General features: G+C 38.9%; 1 protein-coding gene across 1 annotated transcript; it reads right to left on the reverse strand.

Annotated features, from left to right (window-relative positions):
* Positions 1–2,573: 2,573 nt before the first annotated feature.
* On the reverse strand, positions 2,574–14,719 carry LOC139148032 (blastula protease 10-like). The gene is made up of 7 exons (XM_070719298.1): positions 14,441–14,719; positions 11,763–11,902; positions 8,219–8,471; positions 6,996–7,187; positions 6,530–6,715; positions 5,693–5,830; positions 2,574–3,570 (listed from the first exon to the last, which is right to left on the reverse strand). The coding sequence occupies exons 1-7, from the start codon at positions 14,580–14,582 to the stop codon at positions 3,374–3,376; spliced, it is 1,248 nt and encodes a 415-aa protein (XP_070575399.1). The 5' UTR covers positions 14,583–14,719; the 3' UTR covers positions 2,574–3,373.
* Between the last annotated feature and the right edge of the window lie 5,331 nt (positions 14,720–20,050).

Below are 20,050 nucleotides of genomic sequence, written 5' to 3' on the forward strand. Positions count from 1 at the left end.
GATCATTCAACTACCCCTACTGCGCAGTCGCTCATCTCCAATTTTTCCAAGTCCCCGGATGTACATGACTGTATGCGATGAAAACTGGCACGTTGCATTACAGCGTCTGGACAGGTTTTCCATCTACTGTGATTATACTCATGTGCATGGCTAGCGAAGCTGTGGAATCTGTCAAAATTACATACCACCATTGTGTGTAGAGGGACTGTGATACCACGCATCAGTCCATGGAACTCAGCCTTGAACGGTGATAGCCCTGTCTCGGCTCGAGAATGCCAACAACTGCTACAACAGTATCATACAATTTCAATGGTTTTTCTATAAACGTCGCATCATAATTCCCTTCATACTGAGCTTCGATGCGACAATGTGGCATAGATAGCTCTCAAGTGAAAATTCTATACTTCTAACGAACTCTAACAGTGCTACTTTCAGGAACATAGTATCATGCATTACTCTCCTTAGGCTAAATGTAAATTTAACAAAATATTACTGACCGTCTGTACATTACACACATATATTGATTTGTCATATTTGTAGCTAGAACTGAGTGAAAGATTATATTTTCCCAAAAGGCGTGTCAATCGCTTCCGAACCAGTCTATTCCTCTTATGTATGTATGTATGTATGTATGTATGTATGTATGTATGTATGTATGTATGTATGTATGTATGTATGTATGTATGTATGTATGTATGTATGTATGTATGTATGTATGTATGTAACTAACGGTCTATCTATCTCACTATACGAGTGTGATATACCCACACACATATTCTAACATAAACGTTCATAATCTTGCAGCTATTTAAGGTGTATATATAAATAAACGTACACATAAAAATTGACATTAAATATGTTTAGTTTTCAATAACAATTGTAGAGTTGCATTCATATACATACACCTATGGATGAATTAACGCATATATATATATATATATATATATATATATATATATATATATATATATATATATATATATATATATATATATATATATATATATATATATATATATATATATATTATATATACCAAAACTTGTTTGTATCTTCTCAGAGGGGTAAAGTGCTCGATGCAGGGATGCAGAGCAATATTACAATACATATGAGAACACATCAAGTATGTTTGGTACCTATTACTCGAGTTTCACGCATACACGCGATCGTCAGATAGGTAGATTTTATTGTGTGAAATTTGCTTCAGGTGCTTACATATAAGTGTCAGGTTGGGTCAAACCATTTGGTGTTGTGGGTTGGATTGAAATTTGACAAGTAAAATTTGTTTTCGTGTCGGCACTTGGAGACCAACTCCGAACGCTTGTTTAAAAGGCTAGATTTATCTGCATTGATTATGAATAGCTTCTCTGTAAGGCAAAGGTTGCATTTCTTTGACACATTTGAGTAACTGCTTGCTTTTGATAGGATTGACCATGATATGTTAAATGGTTTGTCCTGAGATTTCAAGTGACAGACATATTTTGACAATTCTGTGCTGTTGGCGTATGCCTTACTTCGGAAAGATTGGACATGATTTGCATAGCGTGTTTTAAATGTGTTGTCAGTTAGACCGATGTAATGTTTCGCCTCATTGGCATCGCTTGTAACAGTAGCTTTATAGATTATAGATTTAGACTGGCAAGCCCCCTGGAGTGGGCAATTGGTCTTGATGCGGCACTTACATACGTCAGTGAGTTTTCTATCATTGCGCTGGGTGACCCGTTTGTTGTGTGATTTTATAATGCTGCCCATGTTGTGCATGCAACTGTAGCTTAATTTGAGTGTATTTCTGTTAAGAAATACACTCAAAAGTATAAAGGATTGTAAATTACAAAAATCCCAAAGGATTGTAAATTACATAAAGTTCTTAACAGAAATACACTCAAATTAAGCTACAGTTGCATGCACAACATGGGCAGCATTATAAAATCACACAACAAACGGGTCACCCAGCGCAATGATAGAAAACTCACTGACGTATGTAAGTGCCGCATCAAGACCAATTGCCCACTCCAGGGGGCTTGCCAGTCTAAATCTATAATCTATAAAGCTACTGTTACAAGCGATGCCAATGAGGCGAAACATTACATCGGTCTAACTGACAACACATTTAAAACACGCTATGCAAATCATGTCCAATCTTTCCGAAGTAAGGCATACGCCAACAGCACAGAATTGTCAAAATATGTCTGTCACTTGAAATCTCAGGACAAACCATTTAACATATCATGGTCAATCCTATCAAAAGCAAAGCAGCAGTTACTCAAATGTGTCAAAGAAATGCAACCTTTGCCTTACAGAGAAGCTATTCATAATCAATGCAGATAAATCTAGCCTTTTAAACAAGCGTTCGGAGTTGGTCTCCAAGTGCCGACACGAAAACAAATTTTACTTGTCAAATTTCAATCCAACCCACAACACCAAATGGTTTGACCCAACCTGGACACTTATATGTAAGCACCTGAAGCAAATTTCACACAATAAATCTTCCTATCTGACGATCGCGTGTATGCGTGAAACTCGAGTAATAGGTACCAAACATACTTGATGTGTTCTCATATGTATTGTATATATATATATATATATATATATATATATATATATATATATATATATATATATATATATATATATATATAATACAAATGTCCTCGTGGGAAATTACAGTGCTCGATACTAAAGCCGAGCGTTGTAAATAATAACATGAATTACTTCAAGGACAAAGTTATCATGGCTGTTACTTAAAGGCATGTGTTGGCACCAGATTGTCTCACCAGAAAATTTACCAACCTGATTACAATTTCAATGGAAAACAAAAGGCTATCACACCTCCGTAATCCTCTTACGGACTAGAACAAAGGCGATCCCAGGGATCGCGAGCTATGCCTTTAATTTTCATATATCCTGCGATCTTCAGACAGAACTGAAATGATCTTTACGTCTCTATCCTCATTTATATGGTTGGGACGCATCATTCTAATTTGTCATCTGACAAATCTACGCTGTTAACAAACGCTCTAATTTGATTTCAAAAAATCGCCACCAAAACAAATATCAAAGTTTAACACCACCCAGAAACAGAATGGTACGTTAAGTAACAGATATTATTACTTTACTTGAAGTAAATCGTGTTTTTATATATATATATATATATATATATATATATATATATATATATATATATATATATATATATGTATATATATGATCCTCGGGAATTGCTATTCATTTGGCACAATAGTTACCATACATGACATCGGTTGTCAACTTGCATTTATTCGATTGATAATACTTTCGTGTCAGTGAGCAGTAAGCTTAAACATCGGTATGCAGAAGTGTAGATATTGGTGTAAGGTCAACGGTTCATCCCACATCAGACGGGACCACTGGGATCTGAGGTGCTAGCGTCTTGTGCAGGAGCTTGTTGCGATGTTGCTGCATTCTGTGATAACTTGCACGGCTCTCCTCGTCTTTTCCGGTAATAATAATAATAACTACTTCCGCCAATAATGCCAAACAAACAACCTGACATGCCTCCCATGAGACCACCGACCATCCCGCCAACATTTCCTGTCAAGACGAATGTACAAGTAAATGTAGGTTACTTAAGCAAAGACAACGAGTCATTGTCAATGACCAGTCCTCGAGTTTTATGGTACACTAGTTGCACTAATATTAACTGCAGGGAGGTCTAGACCGTTGGAAATTAGATTGTGTGAAGACAGTGTATAATCTTCAACAAATATGGAAATAGTCGCCCGTATAGAGATGCAAGCAACTAGAATAATGTCCTTGCAGCGATTTCTTACGAAATCATTTCAGGTGTTGCTGTATCGTGCACTAGACATGAACTGTTGCAACATAACGAATGAAATCAATGTGCACGTAGGTCTATTACTTTGCGTTATGTCCGTGCGCCAAGTTTAAAACAAAACCATAGACCCTGGAGCGAGACCAGGGTCTATGACAAAACTGAATCTTGAATGGCTCGGTGATGGCATTTGATATTAATACATTATAAAAGAGAGGTGCTATGCAGCCATAAGCCATATAAGATAACATCGAAATCAAACAATATAAGTATGACGTAGGGACATTCCTTTTCACCAACTTTGAAAGAAATCGTTTCAGGTACATCTGAGTTGTACTGCGCTGGACAGGAACAAAACCGGAATTGAATGGTCACAAAGCAACCACATTGGATTTCATTGCGAAATAAATCGATGCTCACATGAGTGTTATTGGTTTTGTCTTTTTCCAACTGGAAAGAAACGGGTTTACGCCTTTCTGAGCCAAGGCTTCAGAGCTTAAATGTTACAACCGATACTAGCAGCCACTTTTTATTGTATCACAATACAAACTGACATGAGTATATGCAACCTAGGTTTATGTCCTTGCACAAACTTTGAAACTAATCGGTCCAGGTATATCTTAGTCAAGACATTAAATATATGAAAACTGAAACAAACTTTCTGCCTGACAGCCATATTCGATCGTATCGTGAAAAACCATATTGCATGTCATTTGTTGTTGTTATTATTGTTATGTCATTGTGTATAGTTTAAACGAGCCTGTTCGGGGCATGTCTCATTAACACTCTAGACATGAAAAAGTTGACTCAAAATGGCTGTCTAGCAGCCTTATTTGGTCGTATCGTGAACAAATTGATGTGGTGTAATTGACAGGAAATGCTCTTGTACCAACTTGAAGGAAATCGATCGGTCCAAGCATCTCTGTTGTAGACGTTTGGAAGACAAACGGACCCGACCAAGACATTGAGTTCCTCATGACTTCTCTCAATGGCTGAAAATATTAAGAGACGATGCATGCACTGGTTGTACGAGTGATACAGGAATTATCGGCCCCTGAGCATCCTTTCTGCCGGCAGGCTAACAGGAATATGGCAGCCGGAATAGATAATGTGGATTATTCTAACGTGATTTACAGTGTGTTTCACCTAGGTACCGCAACTCTGCGTACGAGACGGACACAATCCATGTACAAAACACACGATTAGCTTGGGTATCACGGACACATTTCAAAGCCACAGACTCGACGATTAATTACAGTAAACCAGCATGGGGCAGCCGCTGTCTGGACTGAGAGATAAACAGTTCCTAGACTTGATCTACAATGTAACTATTTCTTTTACAATTTAAGATAAGAGTTCAAGAGCTGAAGGTATTTACAACAGAAACTAACTAAAACGCCACACATTGTAGATCAAGTGTATCTCTCAGTCTAGACAGAGCGGCTGCCCCATGCTTGTTTACTGTAATTTATCGATGTAATTACAGATGCGACACCACTAAACGCTTCTATTCGAGACTCAAGTCATAAAACAGGGCGTAACATTGAACTATTAAAATTTAGCTGTACATGAGCTCATGACAAACGTTCAGTTTTCTTGCGTTCTGTAGTTTCGCAAAACATGCACTCTTTCTTTGTTAGGAATGCTTTTCTCTCGCTTCCGAAAATACCAGTTATTTGTGATAAGTGTTGTCTAAATATACAGATTGAAGAAGTTTTTGACAAGGGAAAGAAATCTTAAATGTATTGTTAGGAAGTTCTACATTACATGTCATATGTTAATTAGGAGCACTTGTCTATTCGACAAATGTTTTACACATTATCTGGTTGTGAGTTTGGCATTAGTCATCATATTTAAGGGGAGATCCATGTTGAGACATACCTTTCTTTTTCCCATCACAGCCGTTTTCATCCGAGCCGTCTGGACAATGTTTGCTGCCATCACACTTCAATACGTATGATATGCATTGACCACTGTTACAGTGAAATTCGCCCGAGCCTAGGCAGTCAGAACCGCTGGCTGCAACAGAACGCATGGACGATTATTCAGTGCTTCTCTTAAGTAACGTGAATGGCTTCCGACAAAATGAGCGACCGACAGAAATATTAAATGAACCATGTGAATACTGCATATTGTTTGTAGCCCAAAGTATATTGTTTAACTTTTGCAATGTATGACGGTTTCGTTCAGGCAGGTCAGTTACCAAAAGAGAGCTCTCTACCCATCCGTTGTGACAAGTGAGACATAATTCTTGCAACATTTCCGATCTCTGAATTACATTAATCCTTAAAATTGTCCGCGAGTTCGGTAAGGCGTCCCTTTGTGTGACAGCAACCATTCAGGAGATATTTTCATCAGTAATATACGATTGAATTCTAGCGTAAAACTGTCGAAAGAATAAACTTACGAACTGTATAAAAATACTAAATTGCATTGAAGCCAAATCAGAGTGAGCCAACCAAGAATCGACGTATTCTATGTATTCCCCTGCAGCAACTTTTAGAGAACTATTTTCCGCTACCAGGTGGAGATTCAAAGGTACAGCGATCCATCAGCAAGATAGATTCCCTACCGAGGTGTATCAAAATTGTATCCTAGCCACGTGATTCGTTATTATCCCGACAACCATTCGCAAGCCAAATATCTCCGTCACTTGTTAAGTCATAATGTATTTCAGATGAGAGGTTTCAAACATGTGATAGGAAATGATGTACTTACGATGATAGAACAGGGCATACGTTGCCTTAAAGCCTTTGTGAGATTCAGAAGGTTGTGAAGTGACATCAAAGTGTAAACTGGCGTTTAGAGAAAGCTCCACAGTAGTTTCAGTTTGACTGCCGTCTCCACAATACGTGTACTCGGTGATCCCATCTGTCAGGACGAGTACGTCCCCATCGTCACAGCCTGTTTATAAAAGATGTGTAAAAAGATCATATTTCTTGCTGTATTCTTTTGGTAGCTGTTCCTTTTTTTTACTATGTAGTCATAATATGTACACTCCGAAATTCAATCTTGCTGAGTTTTTAGACACGAAGGGAATCAAACGTAAAAACATAAGTTGTCAAATTACTTCCACATTCGTAAAGAGAGCCATCTTTCATTTTACACTGACACGTGGAAGAAATTTAAAATAAAAGACTTGAAATAATTTTTGTTACTCAAAGTCTAGAGCAAATACACTCACCTCCACTAGGATTGTTGTTATAGATATCGACCTCAGTTAGTCTGATCGTGATGTTCGTGAAGGGACTCAGAGGAAGGAATGTCAAGGAATACTGCGATGGTGGGACGATTCCATCATGATATGAACTCGGATAATCGTCGTGTGATTTGATGACACCTCCAACAGACCCTACGTATGACGCTGACCCCATGGCTGAAACACCGTAATATTGAATGCTTAGTAAGTGTAACTTTTGATAAGTCTTCCCACAGGGTTTTGGTACATATGCCAACAACCTTTCCTGGGTCTACTTCTCAGTGGACCCACAGCTTGTTAACATTCATTGCATATGTGTGTCCCGCATTTTCACTTTGATAATCAAATTCAGGTCCGGACTTTAATTTTTAGTTCAAAATACTATGTTGTTAAGGGCAATAATAACAGCAAGTTTCATCAAATTTGCTTAGTTCCTACCTAACATGATACATTCTTATTCCTAACTGTGATAGATCGTTGCCTTCTTTACGGAATTATTGATCAGATGTTTGTGTGACCCTTATCCGTGGCAAGACTCAGAAGGATATGATGCAGTCATTTTGAGAGTACAGGACTTCTGAATTATTGATTACATATTTGTGTGACCATTATTTGTGGCAAGACCAATAAGATAAGGTGCAGTCATGCTGAGAATATTGAACTCCTGAATTATTAATTATATGTTTGTGACCCCTATCTGTGGCAAGACCAATAAGATATGGTGCAATCATGCTGAGAATATTGGACTCCTGAATTATCGATTATATAGTTGTGTGACCCTTATCTGTGGCAAGACCAATAAGATATGGTGCAGTCATGCTGAGAATATTGGACTCCTGAATTATTAATTATATAGTTGTGTGACCCTTATCTGTGGGAAGACCAACAAGAAATGGTGCAGTCATGCTGAGAATATTGGACTTCTGAGTCATTATGTAAATTGGCTTTTCCTTTGGAAAAAGGTTCGCACCAACGAATCCGTTTCCCCCATTTCCTGAGCATAATATGAATATTTGATTTGATTCTAAGTCAACCAGGCAGTCAGACAGACAAACAGAGAGACACACAGACAGCAGTACAACATTATCGCACGTGCGTGAGGATAAATAGTTCATGATGATATGACATGGCAGATGCAAACAAAAAAGAAAAAAGCAGCAACTTTAAATGGATGATGCCAAGCACAATTGGAAAGAAACTTTACAAACCTGAAACATCCGGTCCGTAGGTAATGTCAGCCAAACTGTTCTGATATGCTATATAAGTTGCATAGAATCCCTTACTCGTGTCAGAACTGTCGGACTCAAATACCAAGTACAACTGGTTACCTGTCGACGTGAAGTCACTTGGAATAGACGAACCGGTGAAAGTTGCGTTCGACACGTACGTGTTTGTGTCAGCTCCATCGTACACGTGTAAATTATCACGTCCGTTTTCGGTTTTAAACATCGTAAATGTAAGCTGAAATGGAAGAAGAGTGTTGATATTCAATAATTGGACGGCAAAATGTATCGTTTATTACTCTGTCAGGGCAAAACGCTGATTGCAAAGCTGGAACCTGTAATAAACATTCTCTTCAGCCCGATGCTGTGGCACTGGAGGTAGCAAGCAGATATCTCCATGGTGATGACATCGACAGGTGTTCATTGCTTCCGGGTTGACTGCGTCACTCGGTCTTAGAAACTCAGCTGCCAGCTTGAATTTTCAGTAACCCCCAACCTTGAACTCTCTATATATTTGTGTTTCGGCAATACTTTCAGTTGTGCCTCAAATAACACTAGTACTGAAACCGGTACCGTGATCATGGAAACGTCTTTTGATCTTGGTTTTGAGTGGAAGGAAGTCACATTAACGCAACTGGAGGCGATACCAACATAGGAGCTTTGTAATGTGAGTGAACAAGTTAATGATAAACGATTTTCAAGTCCCTTGACAGAGTCTCAATTCACGCATAGTCTGAGCGAAAGAATACCGGGGCGAACCAGGCATGCCAACAGTCAGGTTGTATCACTGTACAAGGAAGGGGCCATCTGGAGGAAAGTTCAACCTCACAGTGTATGCCACTGATCATACTTTGCCTCTACCTACACTTGGTTCATTGCAGTCCCTTGGTTTGCAAGGGTCATATACGAAATGAAACGAAAGGATGATAAACTATATCCCGGAACACATTGACAAATATAGCTGCTTGGTTACAACGCCATGCATTTGGTCGCTGTGTGTGACGGCAGAGGCATCCATTTGTTCAAAAAGACTGACGGAACCTTCAAAACATTTCAAAATGTTCTGGATAAAACGAAAAAAGATTGATGTGTGAGGGTTACGGCACCGTCGTGAAAAAAGCTGGCGGACGAGGAGAGATTGTGGGATCACGGCGTGTTCAATACTGACACAGCACGAGGTTTGTGATACATCGTTTACTTTTCACAAAATGTTTGGACTGAGAGCTAGCGAAGCGAACCAATTATGGCATTGGATTCGATGAAAAAGGGCGAAAGTTTCTGCAGTACGGAGGACGGCTGTCTAAGACTTGTACTGGTAACATCGATTGCAAATCCAAACGTAAGGTAATCAGACAATATTCTGATCCGACTGAAGAGCGGTGTGTTGTGTCAATATATGAACGGCATCTTGCCCTCATTGGTTTTTCTGGTCGCTTTTATCGGAGACAAATGCCAAATCGAGATACTGGGAGTACATCTATAAGGATGCCAGCATCGACTCTGAGGCTGAAAACAGGAATATCAAAAATCACATCCGTAAAGATACATGCTGTACGAGACTATACGAACGGGGATATGATGAATAGTCGATCACCGGGAGAAGCGGCCATCGATCGACGGCAGGCAGAAGCTGCAAACGGCCATTGGAAGACATTTTGCAAAATATTTCAAACGCTCTTCAGCCGCCTAAACCGTACCAAAACAACAAAAAGTGCTCTCGGACAACGGAGAAAAACTGGTCTTCCTCAAAAAAAGAGAAGAAAAGCCCTCGAAAACGTTCTGTACATCGTTGTTCCCGACGGAATTGATTCGGTCAGTTCAGAGAGATCGGGGAAGAAAATGACAACTACTTTTGATTTCTAAAAGTTGTGTAAATTGCAAGTTAAGGATGTACTGTTTGAATTAAATTTGAATTGGTACAACAATGAATACATTGTAGTCTGTTGTATGACATCTTTTCAAGTGGCAACATCCTGTCAACCAATCAGAAGCAAGGATTGTGTTGTGGATTATGGATATAACTCACTTTTGAAGAGTGGATCATGGGTTATAATCCATGGCGATCCAGGTCTCTGATTGGCTGACAGGGTCTTGCCGTGTGACAAATGTAAATAAGTGGCAACATTCGTTGTGCAGCGTTGTAGGCATGTTACATGTATGTCTTGTGTGAAAGAATAAACAAATATCATTGATCATGGAGGTGACAATACAATACAGTCAAGAATGGCTTTGGAAAGTTAACACTTAAAGTGTGTATCTAGGTTTACGATCCAATTCCAGTAAGCTGGATCGTGTGGACCATGGATATTAACCCTGTATCTGAAATCAGCATTTGACAGAATATGTGGAATGTCGTCATTGTAACCAAAAAGCATTCGGTACGGAGGCAAATACTCATTTTGGGAGAGATTGTTTGTTTTCAAAATCTGACAGAAATAATCATTTACATCGGCACGCCGACTGTGCATTGACAATTAAAACGCCACATGTTAATTATCAGTCATTTTGGATATAACATTGACTTAAATAAGATTATGTTTGTTACGTATCAAAACATAGGAGTTGATTAATTATTAAAACGCCAGAGCGTCAATTACACGGTGATTTGCGAATGAAACAGACACAAATCGGCCTGACGCGGCATACATACATAGTACTGTATTACACTCAACTTCACAAGGACACCACTGAGATGCACGTCTTTATTATCTGTGTTGACATCTGATGTTTGGTTATATTAGGAATAATAGACCTGTTTCTTCCAATTTGAAATGTAAATTACAAGAGCCAATATGTTTCCTGTTGTTTAATAACGGAATGGTAATGAAATTTATCATATTGTAAAAGCGTCTTTTTTATTTTGGAGGAATAGCTTTCCATCATCAGCTGTCGCTTATTGATGAGACGTTTCTAACAAATACATTAAGGTAGAATGCGCCTTGGGGACAGATTTTCAGACTCTCAAACTTTTACAATTCTAATCTAATATACCACTTATGGGGGCTTATTTTAAAGCTCTTAGTATAAGAAAACCTTTCACCGCCTCAGTTTTCGAAATTCGAAAATTTTATTTTTTCTCCAGAAAGTTAACACAGGGATGGCGGCCATTTTGAATTTTAAATATCGATAAATCTTGGGTTATTTGCTTCTCTAGTACCAACATTTTTACGCTTACCCTCGATTTTTATCCTTGATTTTTAAAGAGAATGGTTGAAGGAAAATTTGAGCAAAAGTTTAAGTCTTTCACTTTCGAGACGCATACTACTTTAACTCATTAATCAGCAAGAAGTCTATGCTTAGGTTGTGTATTTCACGCTTTAGGAGCAAAAGAATGTCAAAGTGATACCTTTTTTTACTGATAGAAAGGAGTGGCCAACAAAAGTTCGTACGTATACAGACAGCCAACAGTAGCAGCAACAATTTACACCAACTTCCAACAAAGGGGGAGAAGAAAGAGAGAGAGAGAGAGAGAGAGAGAGAGAGAGAGAGAGAGAGAGAGAGAGAGAGAGAGAGAGAGAGTAAAACTTACAAGAATGGTATGATTCACGGGTACCTCCACACGATAATTGCAGTTGGCGTTGTTGCCATAGTTACTCGGGTAGTTAGGTGACGTGAGCACCCCGCCAGTTCCGGTGTACGTACCACCACAGTCGCCAGTAGCTCGTCGAACTGACAAAGGAGAGAAAATGTGTATTAACATTGCTGTTCGTCACTGCCAAAAATTCGGTAAGAAAAGACATTGCATTGTGATCAGATATTGACGAATGCAGCAAACCGTAAATGACGGAGAAGCGAAATCTAATCTTTTAGAAAATTCTTACACCATTCATAGAAGAACGACGTGATGTAACTGCTTTCTTATTTTCAAAGAACAACCAAAATAGGCCTGGATTTCACAATAAGGGTTTATCATTTTAATTTTCGAAAGTGTGGTCACTGTACTGTATGCGCGCGTATGTAACGTACAATGGCAACTTTACCGTGAACGTTGTAGGAAATTTTCATCTCTGCACGGTCCGAGGAACCATAATCTCCATGATTTTTATGATGACAGAATAAATTTATGCGGCATCTCACCACGCCGGTAATGCTAACTATTGATGATTTCCTCACTATTTTTGTTTTAAATGCTAACTATAATGTCTTGTTCTACTCCCAAAGCATGTTTATATATACAGTATTCAGCTTGTCAACTTCACCTGTACATTGTGTAAACTGTGTTGTTATTTTTGTGAAGTGAATTCTGGTCCGGATTAGATTAACATGTAAACAATAACAGTGCATCTTACACGCGGACGTTGCGTTGACAAGCGAAATAGTGAGTGTCTCAACCACAGTCCCTCCACCCACATTCTTTACGGCGTACAATACGAATTAGCAATTGACATAAAAATTAAAATAATGAAAAAAAAATCATCAGAATTTAGAATTACTGGCCCTTTTAACAATAAAGGATAGACGATTCGGAAATGGCTTATTGAACGACGGGGTCAATGTAACGAAAAAGGAGATTTACTATTGAGGTGACTTGAAGAGTAAATGTGCAAACATTGATGACGTAAGCACTCTCACCAGTCTTATTTGTTTACACGTACAACCTTCCATTACTGTGTGACTGTGATTGTCACGCGAATTATTGGACCCTAATCGCCACGAGCAAAGTATCACCATTGACAGTCCTCCCACACTTGCCTCCAGGACGTAGGGACACGATAATGGCTTGGGTTAGGATGAAGTATCTTTTTGCTGAAAACTGGGTATACAATAATATCACGTGATTGACCGATGCGACACTTATTTTGAATGCAGAACGTTTGCATATCACAGAATATTGACATCAAATCAATGATTTGAAGTCTATGAGTAGCCGATAATTGTTGTCGTGAGTGTAACCTATCGGGATATGCGCGTGCAGTAAATGACAGCTTGGTTGCTTTGCATTACTTTGGAACTGACATTTCAGTACCAGTCTGTCTATTCTCCAAGGCCGATTATTCAAATGAAGTGACAAATAAGCCAGTGTAATAGACGCATATGGAAATAAAACATTATGACTGCTCACTGTTTCAAACGCGATAGATGAAGTCTGTGAAAATGCCTGAATTAGCCGAGCTTTCTCGATACTATACAGAATGCCTTTCTGGCTACGAAAGACTTACACATATAACCCGTATTACAAATATAGCAACAGTAAACGCCCTTCAGCATGTAGCATTGCTATTTGAATTTCTGATCGCCGTGGTCGCCCAGGTAAAAGCATTTTATGTCAATTCTTTGGCAGACACATATATACTGTGATGAAGGCAATCGATGACCCATGATGAGAATAATCAAATTAAAAGAATAAGTTCGTAACGCCATATTTCATAAGGTTCTCGTGATGCATCACCTCTTGCACTCAGCCTGACTATGTGTGTCCATATTTGTATGAATCATCTGTGCCAGTCTGCCTCTGTCTTTTGTACCCGTCCCTTTTCAAGTCAATTGACTGTCCTCTGAGCGTTTGTTTGTTTGTTTCTCAGCTTGCTCATCTACCTTGCTACCCGGCTCATGATTTTTTATTCACTCTGTCCATGATCATTGCCGTTTTTTTGTCTTTTTCTGAATTTTGTTTGTTTGTTTGTTTGTTTGTTTGTTTGTTTAAATTATTGCTAACTCGTCAACCTTGCTACCCACAGAGTGGTGGCACGCTCAGGGAAAGTAGGGATACGTGCGTGTTCCCCAATTCATTGAAACGGGATGTGTTTTTCTATTCACCATAGGCATGGTCCGTGAAAACAAGAAAGAGGGCTGTTTTTTCAAAACTCTGGCCCATGAAGGGGACAGAATACCGAACGAATACTACAAACGTACAAAAGGTAAGGTTGACTGCTTCAAATCGGGGTGGGTGGGGGTCAGAATGGAGGGAATTCGTGAAGACAATGATAAACAGACTTCACTGAATGTGTGATTGGTGAAACACAATGCCGTTGCTCTATTTAGCATTGACCTGCAGTAAGTGTACTGTGATAATATTATCTCGTCAGGATCTGTAGAATTTTGTGATTCTCAGGGTGTTGTCAGGTCCAATTTTCTCTCCCCATTTCCAAAAATGCCATTTTTTGACGAAGATTCCCGAAAATTGGGTAACTTGAATTTTTATGTAAAAAGCATGGATAGCCCCAGTGATCCTTGGAGTGCCACCACCGCCGGGCCTGCATGACTTACCCCTGTTGTGTCTTCTGATATCTCCCTCAGACTCCGAATCAGCCTCGGTCTTCAATGCGGCACGTAGTGTGCGGGAATAGCACAAATACGCATTCGAAATTATAAAGAGAACCAAAAGCAGACATTTTACGTTCATTTCCATCTCGCTGACGTAACCGCCCTTTCTGCACAGTGTGAGACAAACAGACCTTAGTACGCCTGCTCTACACAACGGCACTCTCTACAGTGCTAGCTGACAAGGTATGTAGCCTTAAGGGTCAAAGTGAAACACGCCATTGTTGGCAATATGGTCTTATGTAACATTCTAATGGAGGCCAATGGGCGAGCTGATATTGCCAATACTTATTTTTCGATGGCTGGAATTCAAGAGAAGAGAAAAATGTATTGTTACATAACACAATATGAAACAGAGTAGATTTTTTTGCATAAACATATATGAACATTCTTATTGAATTTATTATTATTTGCGATGATTTGGTCGATGTATTATTTGCAGTTTGAAATTAGTGCGGACATGGAGTTAAAAGTGTATGAAGATTGAGAAGAGAAACTTCTTCCTCGATGGTGAGAGCACGAGGCATCTGAGCTGTGAGCGGCTTGGCAGTCCGGCTGTCCACTTAGCGTGAAATAATTCCTTCGTTTGTTTGCTTGGTTATTGTAACCCCTGCACAAGGCCCATGCCAACGAATAACGGTAATACAATTAGCATACGGTGCTGGGTAAAATGAGGTGCCACCAATACCTCATTCTGCTACGCATATCATCGAGCGTGGATTTGTATGGCCCCTTATTTTTGTTTGGTTTACACATGCGAAATTCTCCCCTTCATATTCACAACAAAAGTAATCATATCTAATTTAACGGGTTAAAATTAACCGATGCGCAAAGTGGTGCCCAATAATCGAAGTGGTTTTGAGCACTTTCCCATCTTAGTGAAAATTCTCATGTTCTGAAATGAAAGGGTTTGGTATGTCTCCTGCCCGAGGCGAAGATAAATACAGAACACGACAAAACGTGCGTTCGGTCAGTACTGAACATGATTCGGGAAACACGATAGGTAACGCAGACCGGAAATTGTTATATTTTACAACAGCCAAAGAAAATGAGAAAGGCTCAAAATTATTCTTGGCTTTTGGAAAGTAACACAACGGTTCCGTTATATTGATGAAGTCTAGGTCAGAGTTTAACTCACCAGAAATATGCATACAATGTGTCTGACGTATTGGATGATATTTTATTTTAGGGTAGAATGCGCTTCGGAGACCGACATTTGGACTCTAAAATCTTTACTATATTTTATGACCTACTGCGTGTGAGGGCCCACTTTAAAACTTTAGTATGAGAAAATTTTCGCCGTCTTCTTTATTCGATAATCCAAAAAAATTATTTGTTTTTCCCACTGAGATAACCCAGGGGTGGCGGCCATTTTGCATTTCAAATATCGTACACGTTCGGTAGTTTGTTCCTCTAGTACCAGACTTCGCATGGTGACCCTGAATGTTGCTATTCGTGATTTGGTAAGAAAATGGTTGAAAGTTTCGTTGAGGAAACTTTTAGCCAAAAGTTTAAGTCTTTTACTTTCGTGGCACATTCTGCCTTAAAAAGGATTATACTTAAAGTAGCCTGGCTTCGTTGTGTTCCTGTGTTCAATGTTAGTGAACTTTGTTTTTTATATTAATCGAGAAAACAATTTGGCTGTGCATTTTGACTGTTGGCACGGTGGTGACAAATAACCATGCTTTTGAATTGTTACGTATAAGTTATTGTGAAACGCGCATGCATGGAATTTATGGATGTAAAGGTAACGGCATATTTTATTCGGCCAGCTTGTTAGATAACAGCAGTTCTCGTTTTCGAAAAGTGCTCGAGTGCATGTTCAGATTACGAATGATACAAATTCCGGTCCCAAGTTCTAGACCCACTCTTGTGTTTGCTACCATGACGGTTTTGATTGGCAAGCTGCGAGTGGTAGGTTCTTAGTCACTGTAAAGGCCAGAGCAACTTCCATCCGTCCACGACACTTCTGTCCCGGACGTTCAGTAATTTGGTGTCAATTGTATTGCTCATTTGCATATGTTTACAGAACTGTTTCTATTGGGGATATACTAGTATATTTGGAAGAACATGTTTAACTTAAGTCAATGAAACTAGCCATATGATGTTAATGATACAAAGAATGTCCACTGGTGAAACATATTGAACAGTTCCACGACTGTTAATTGATGTAAACTAAATCTTCCTGATGAAAGTTGACGAAAACTTGGACAGAAATTGCTTACAACAAAATAAATGTGAACTGTGAGACGTTTTACAATTGAATGTGTCGAGTGGCAGTACCTTCGCCTAGAGTAAATTATTAAACTTTTCTGCTTATACATAGGTTAGATCTCTACTTGAATAAAAGTGATAGATCTGTCAATTCAAAGAAATTTTAAAAGTCTGAAATCATATTCTTTGCTTTACAAACGTTCGTATCATTTAAAATTTTGCTTGCTTTGGTCCTTCTTCACAGATCGCAACTGACACTGAGTTCGTAACAAAACTTTCGCAACTTTCTCTATGATGCAGGTGAGGGCGCTGCCAAGAGGCCGCTTGTGGCCAGTCAGTAGTAACAGAAAATGTACAGGAAATGTCGAAATGTCGGAAATGTACAGGGATAACTTTCGAAACAATCATTGCCGTAACGGTGTAAACAAACAATTGTCAATTATCATTTATTGTTTTCTAGTATTTTAATCCATTTGAAATAATGTGTCTTTTGTTTATCTTTAATATTTCCACAGCAAGTTCGTACTTTTGTTGGTACCAGTAGCTGTTTTTGACTTGTAAACAAAAAGCAAGCCATGGTTTCCTATAATTTTTAATTTCATTGCATAGGTAAACCGATTCACTATAACTGTGAAATGATTATTACACACACATTGACGGTCCATGAGGGTGTCCTGATATTCCCCCCAACAGCCTGAGAGCCACCCCAAAGACAAAATGTTTTATGAGGCTGCAGACCGAGAGAAAAAGACCGTTTAGGGCGACTCTCATGTACACGAGAGCACACGTAGTTATTACTGGAACATGATATGGCCAGTTGAAATTTCTCACTGTGAGAATTGGGCGATTCTCAATCATGTCGGTAGACCTACTGTCTCAATAGGTGCACCATGCAAGCTGGGCGTCACAACAAGGATTGGACCATTTTAGTCTTTGAAGAAATTATAAACCTAGTCCCGGAATGTACCTGAAAAACTTCGTAAGTAAATAAGTTGCATTTAGTTTAGTAAGTATGCCGTCGTGAACATTTCACGGGGAAGCGAGTTTAGTGTACGGATGGGCATGTTGTTTACAAATGAATGTGTGGCCATCAGTATACCATGGCATATGAAATTGTCGGACCCACTGAAAACACGTGCTACAACTATCTGCAAACTTCCGTAGTGGTTGTACAATAGTGAAATAAGAGCATCGATGTCACGAGGTCATCAAAGACAGTAACAAAATAAAAATCTTGAAACTCCCTCGATCAATGAACACAAACCATTATTGTTGTCTTCTCTTCACAGGAAAGATATTAACGGCTGTCACGTAATCGTCTGGGGCAAGCCAAAGTCACGTTCTGGCAAATGAAAATCTATTGTGGGTTTGCCCGATAAAACGAGTGAAAAAAAATCAATGATAATGCGCAGGTTCCGTTGATGAGAATACTGTAGCCACAAAACGGCCTTTAAATTGGTCAAAGCACTCATTTCTCAAGAATGTACTCCATATACAGATACAAAACATGGCGGCATTTAAAAGCCACTTGCGTCTTGATGGCGACAAGATGACATTAACTGAACAGTCCGATCCCTGAAATTACACAGCGTTGCTAGAAAGTAGTTCGCTAACAAGACTGGGTAGGAGACGATACAGATTCAGCTGCTAGGCTAGATACATGGTTTGCACCGGCCAATCCCTTCATGAATCATTGTATTCCTGTACATCCTACCGAAGAGTTAATCGTCGGCTGTTCGAATAAAGTTGGAAAGTTGGGCGAGATATTGCTTTCCGCATTCCGAAAATTGAGTAGATGAGTCCTGGAAAACGATTTAATATTTGAAATCGAAGTAAAAAATTTATTTGAAAAAGGGTGATACTAGTTCTATTATTCAACTCGCAACAAGGAATCGAATGGTTATATAAGCAACGTTTAGAATATCTTTGGGCGCATTTGCAACAGTACTCTTTCCAAAGCAGCAGACGAGTGGATACAAGCGATGATCAGCTTAGAAGTATCAAGCCACGATATTGCAAAGCCTGATTTGCTAAGAGAAGGGTTTACAACCTTCAATAGCTTAAAAAGGTAGCAACAGTGCAGTTTCTTACGCAAATGAAAGCACTGGCCAACAGTTTTGCGAGAATGTATCGCATTGAATCAAACGTTCGGAATTTAAAACAAAAGTCCACATCTATTTATTTGTTCAGAATTGGGACAAAGATTTTCCTCACGCCTGCACGAAGGAGCAAATATTTCTTGATCTGTTCGAAATGGTTTTCAATCCGCATCATTCTAGAAAATCATGAAAAATGTGCCGAATTTAAAGTTTTACCAATATCGATTATAATACAGCGTGGGACGTTTTATTATCGGCACCCAATAGAATTACTTTACAATTTAACTGATATACCCATTGAGCTGTGGCATGTGCAAGTACAACGACCGACATTTGTTCATCTGTGCTGTTGATCAGGCTGATATCACAAGATTAGACTTTTTGAATACAGTAACCTATTCTCATAACATAAGAGTTCTTGAGTATTATTACAAAACTATTAATTAAAAGATTTTAGTCGATGAGAAATTAATACGCCCGATTCTTTTTTTTTTTCGAGGAAAATGGGCATAAAGACTATGGCCAAAATGTTTTTGAGTTTGGGCAAGTGAAAATGACCGATTGAACCGCAAGTACAGAAACTAGGTACGTCCCATGCTGGAAATACTGAAGTTCGCCGTAGCCAGTATGTATCAAATGACTGGAATAAAAAGAATTGACTATACGCTTTACTGGCTCTTAAGTGAACTATGTAACACATGAACCGAAATATACATTCTTTGTTCTTGCAAAGGAATTTTATTGTTTTGTATACATGTATTTTCCATGCCTGAAGTTGAGCTCGATCTCGACTATCGACTAATTCGCATCTCTGCCAAAATGTCATTAGACCTTGTACTGCAAATTACAGGGTGTAAAACACACGACAAACTTCGTTTACATTTCGTGGGATGACTTCGAAAGAAAGTTATTCCCCAAATGTCATTTTAAAGACAAAAATATCATTGAAATACCTTTGAAGTACCTTCGTTTACAATATTCTTGAACGAATTAAAATCAATTGTTATGCTACATTTGAACGACTGCGTTGACACATTCAAGAATTTAAACGGAGAAACGACAACAGTACATTCTCTCTATATCCAAAGTTGTCACGATTTAACAAGAGTTAATCATTGCAGTATGCACCCTGAGGCTTACTATGCGGTCGCTTCCCCATTTTAATAGTTCGCCGAATGTACACGACTGTATGCCTTGAAAACTGACACGTGCTGTACAATGTCTGAACAGCTTTTCCATGCAT

The sequence above is a fragment of the Ptychodera flava genome, chromosome 13, assembly GCF_041260155.1.
Source record: "Ptychodera flava strain L36383 chromosome 13, AS_Pfla_20210202, whole genome shotgun sequence".
NCBI lineage: Eukaryota > Metazoa > Hemichordata > Enteropneusta > Ptychoderidae > Ptychodera > Ptychodera flava.

Coding starts and splice junctions, on each gene's coding strand:
- LOC139148032 (XM_070719298.1), bottom strand. CDS start 14,582: ATGGAAATGAACGTAAAATGTCTGCTTTTGGTTCTCTTTATAATTTCG. Junction 11,903..14,440: donor TATCAGAAGACACAACAGGG/GTAAGTCATGCA, acceptor CTCCTTTGTCAG/TTCGACGAGCTACTGGCGAC. Junction 6,716..6,995: donor TAACAACAATCCTAGTGGAG/GTGAGTGTATTT, acceptor TTTTATAAACAG/GCTGTGACGATGGGGACGTA.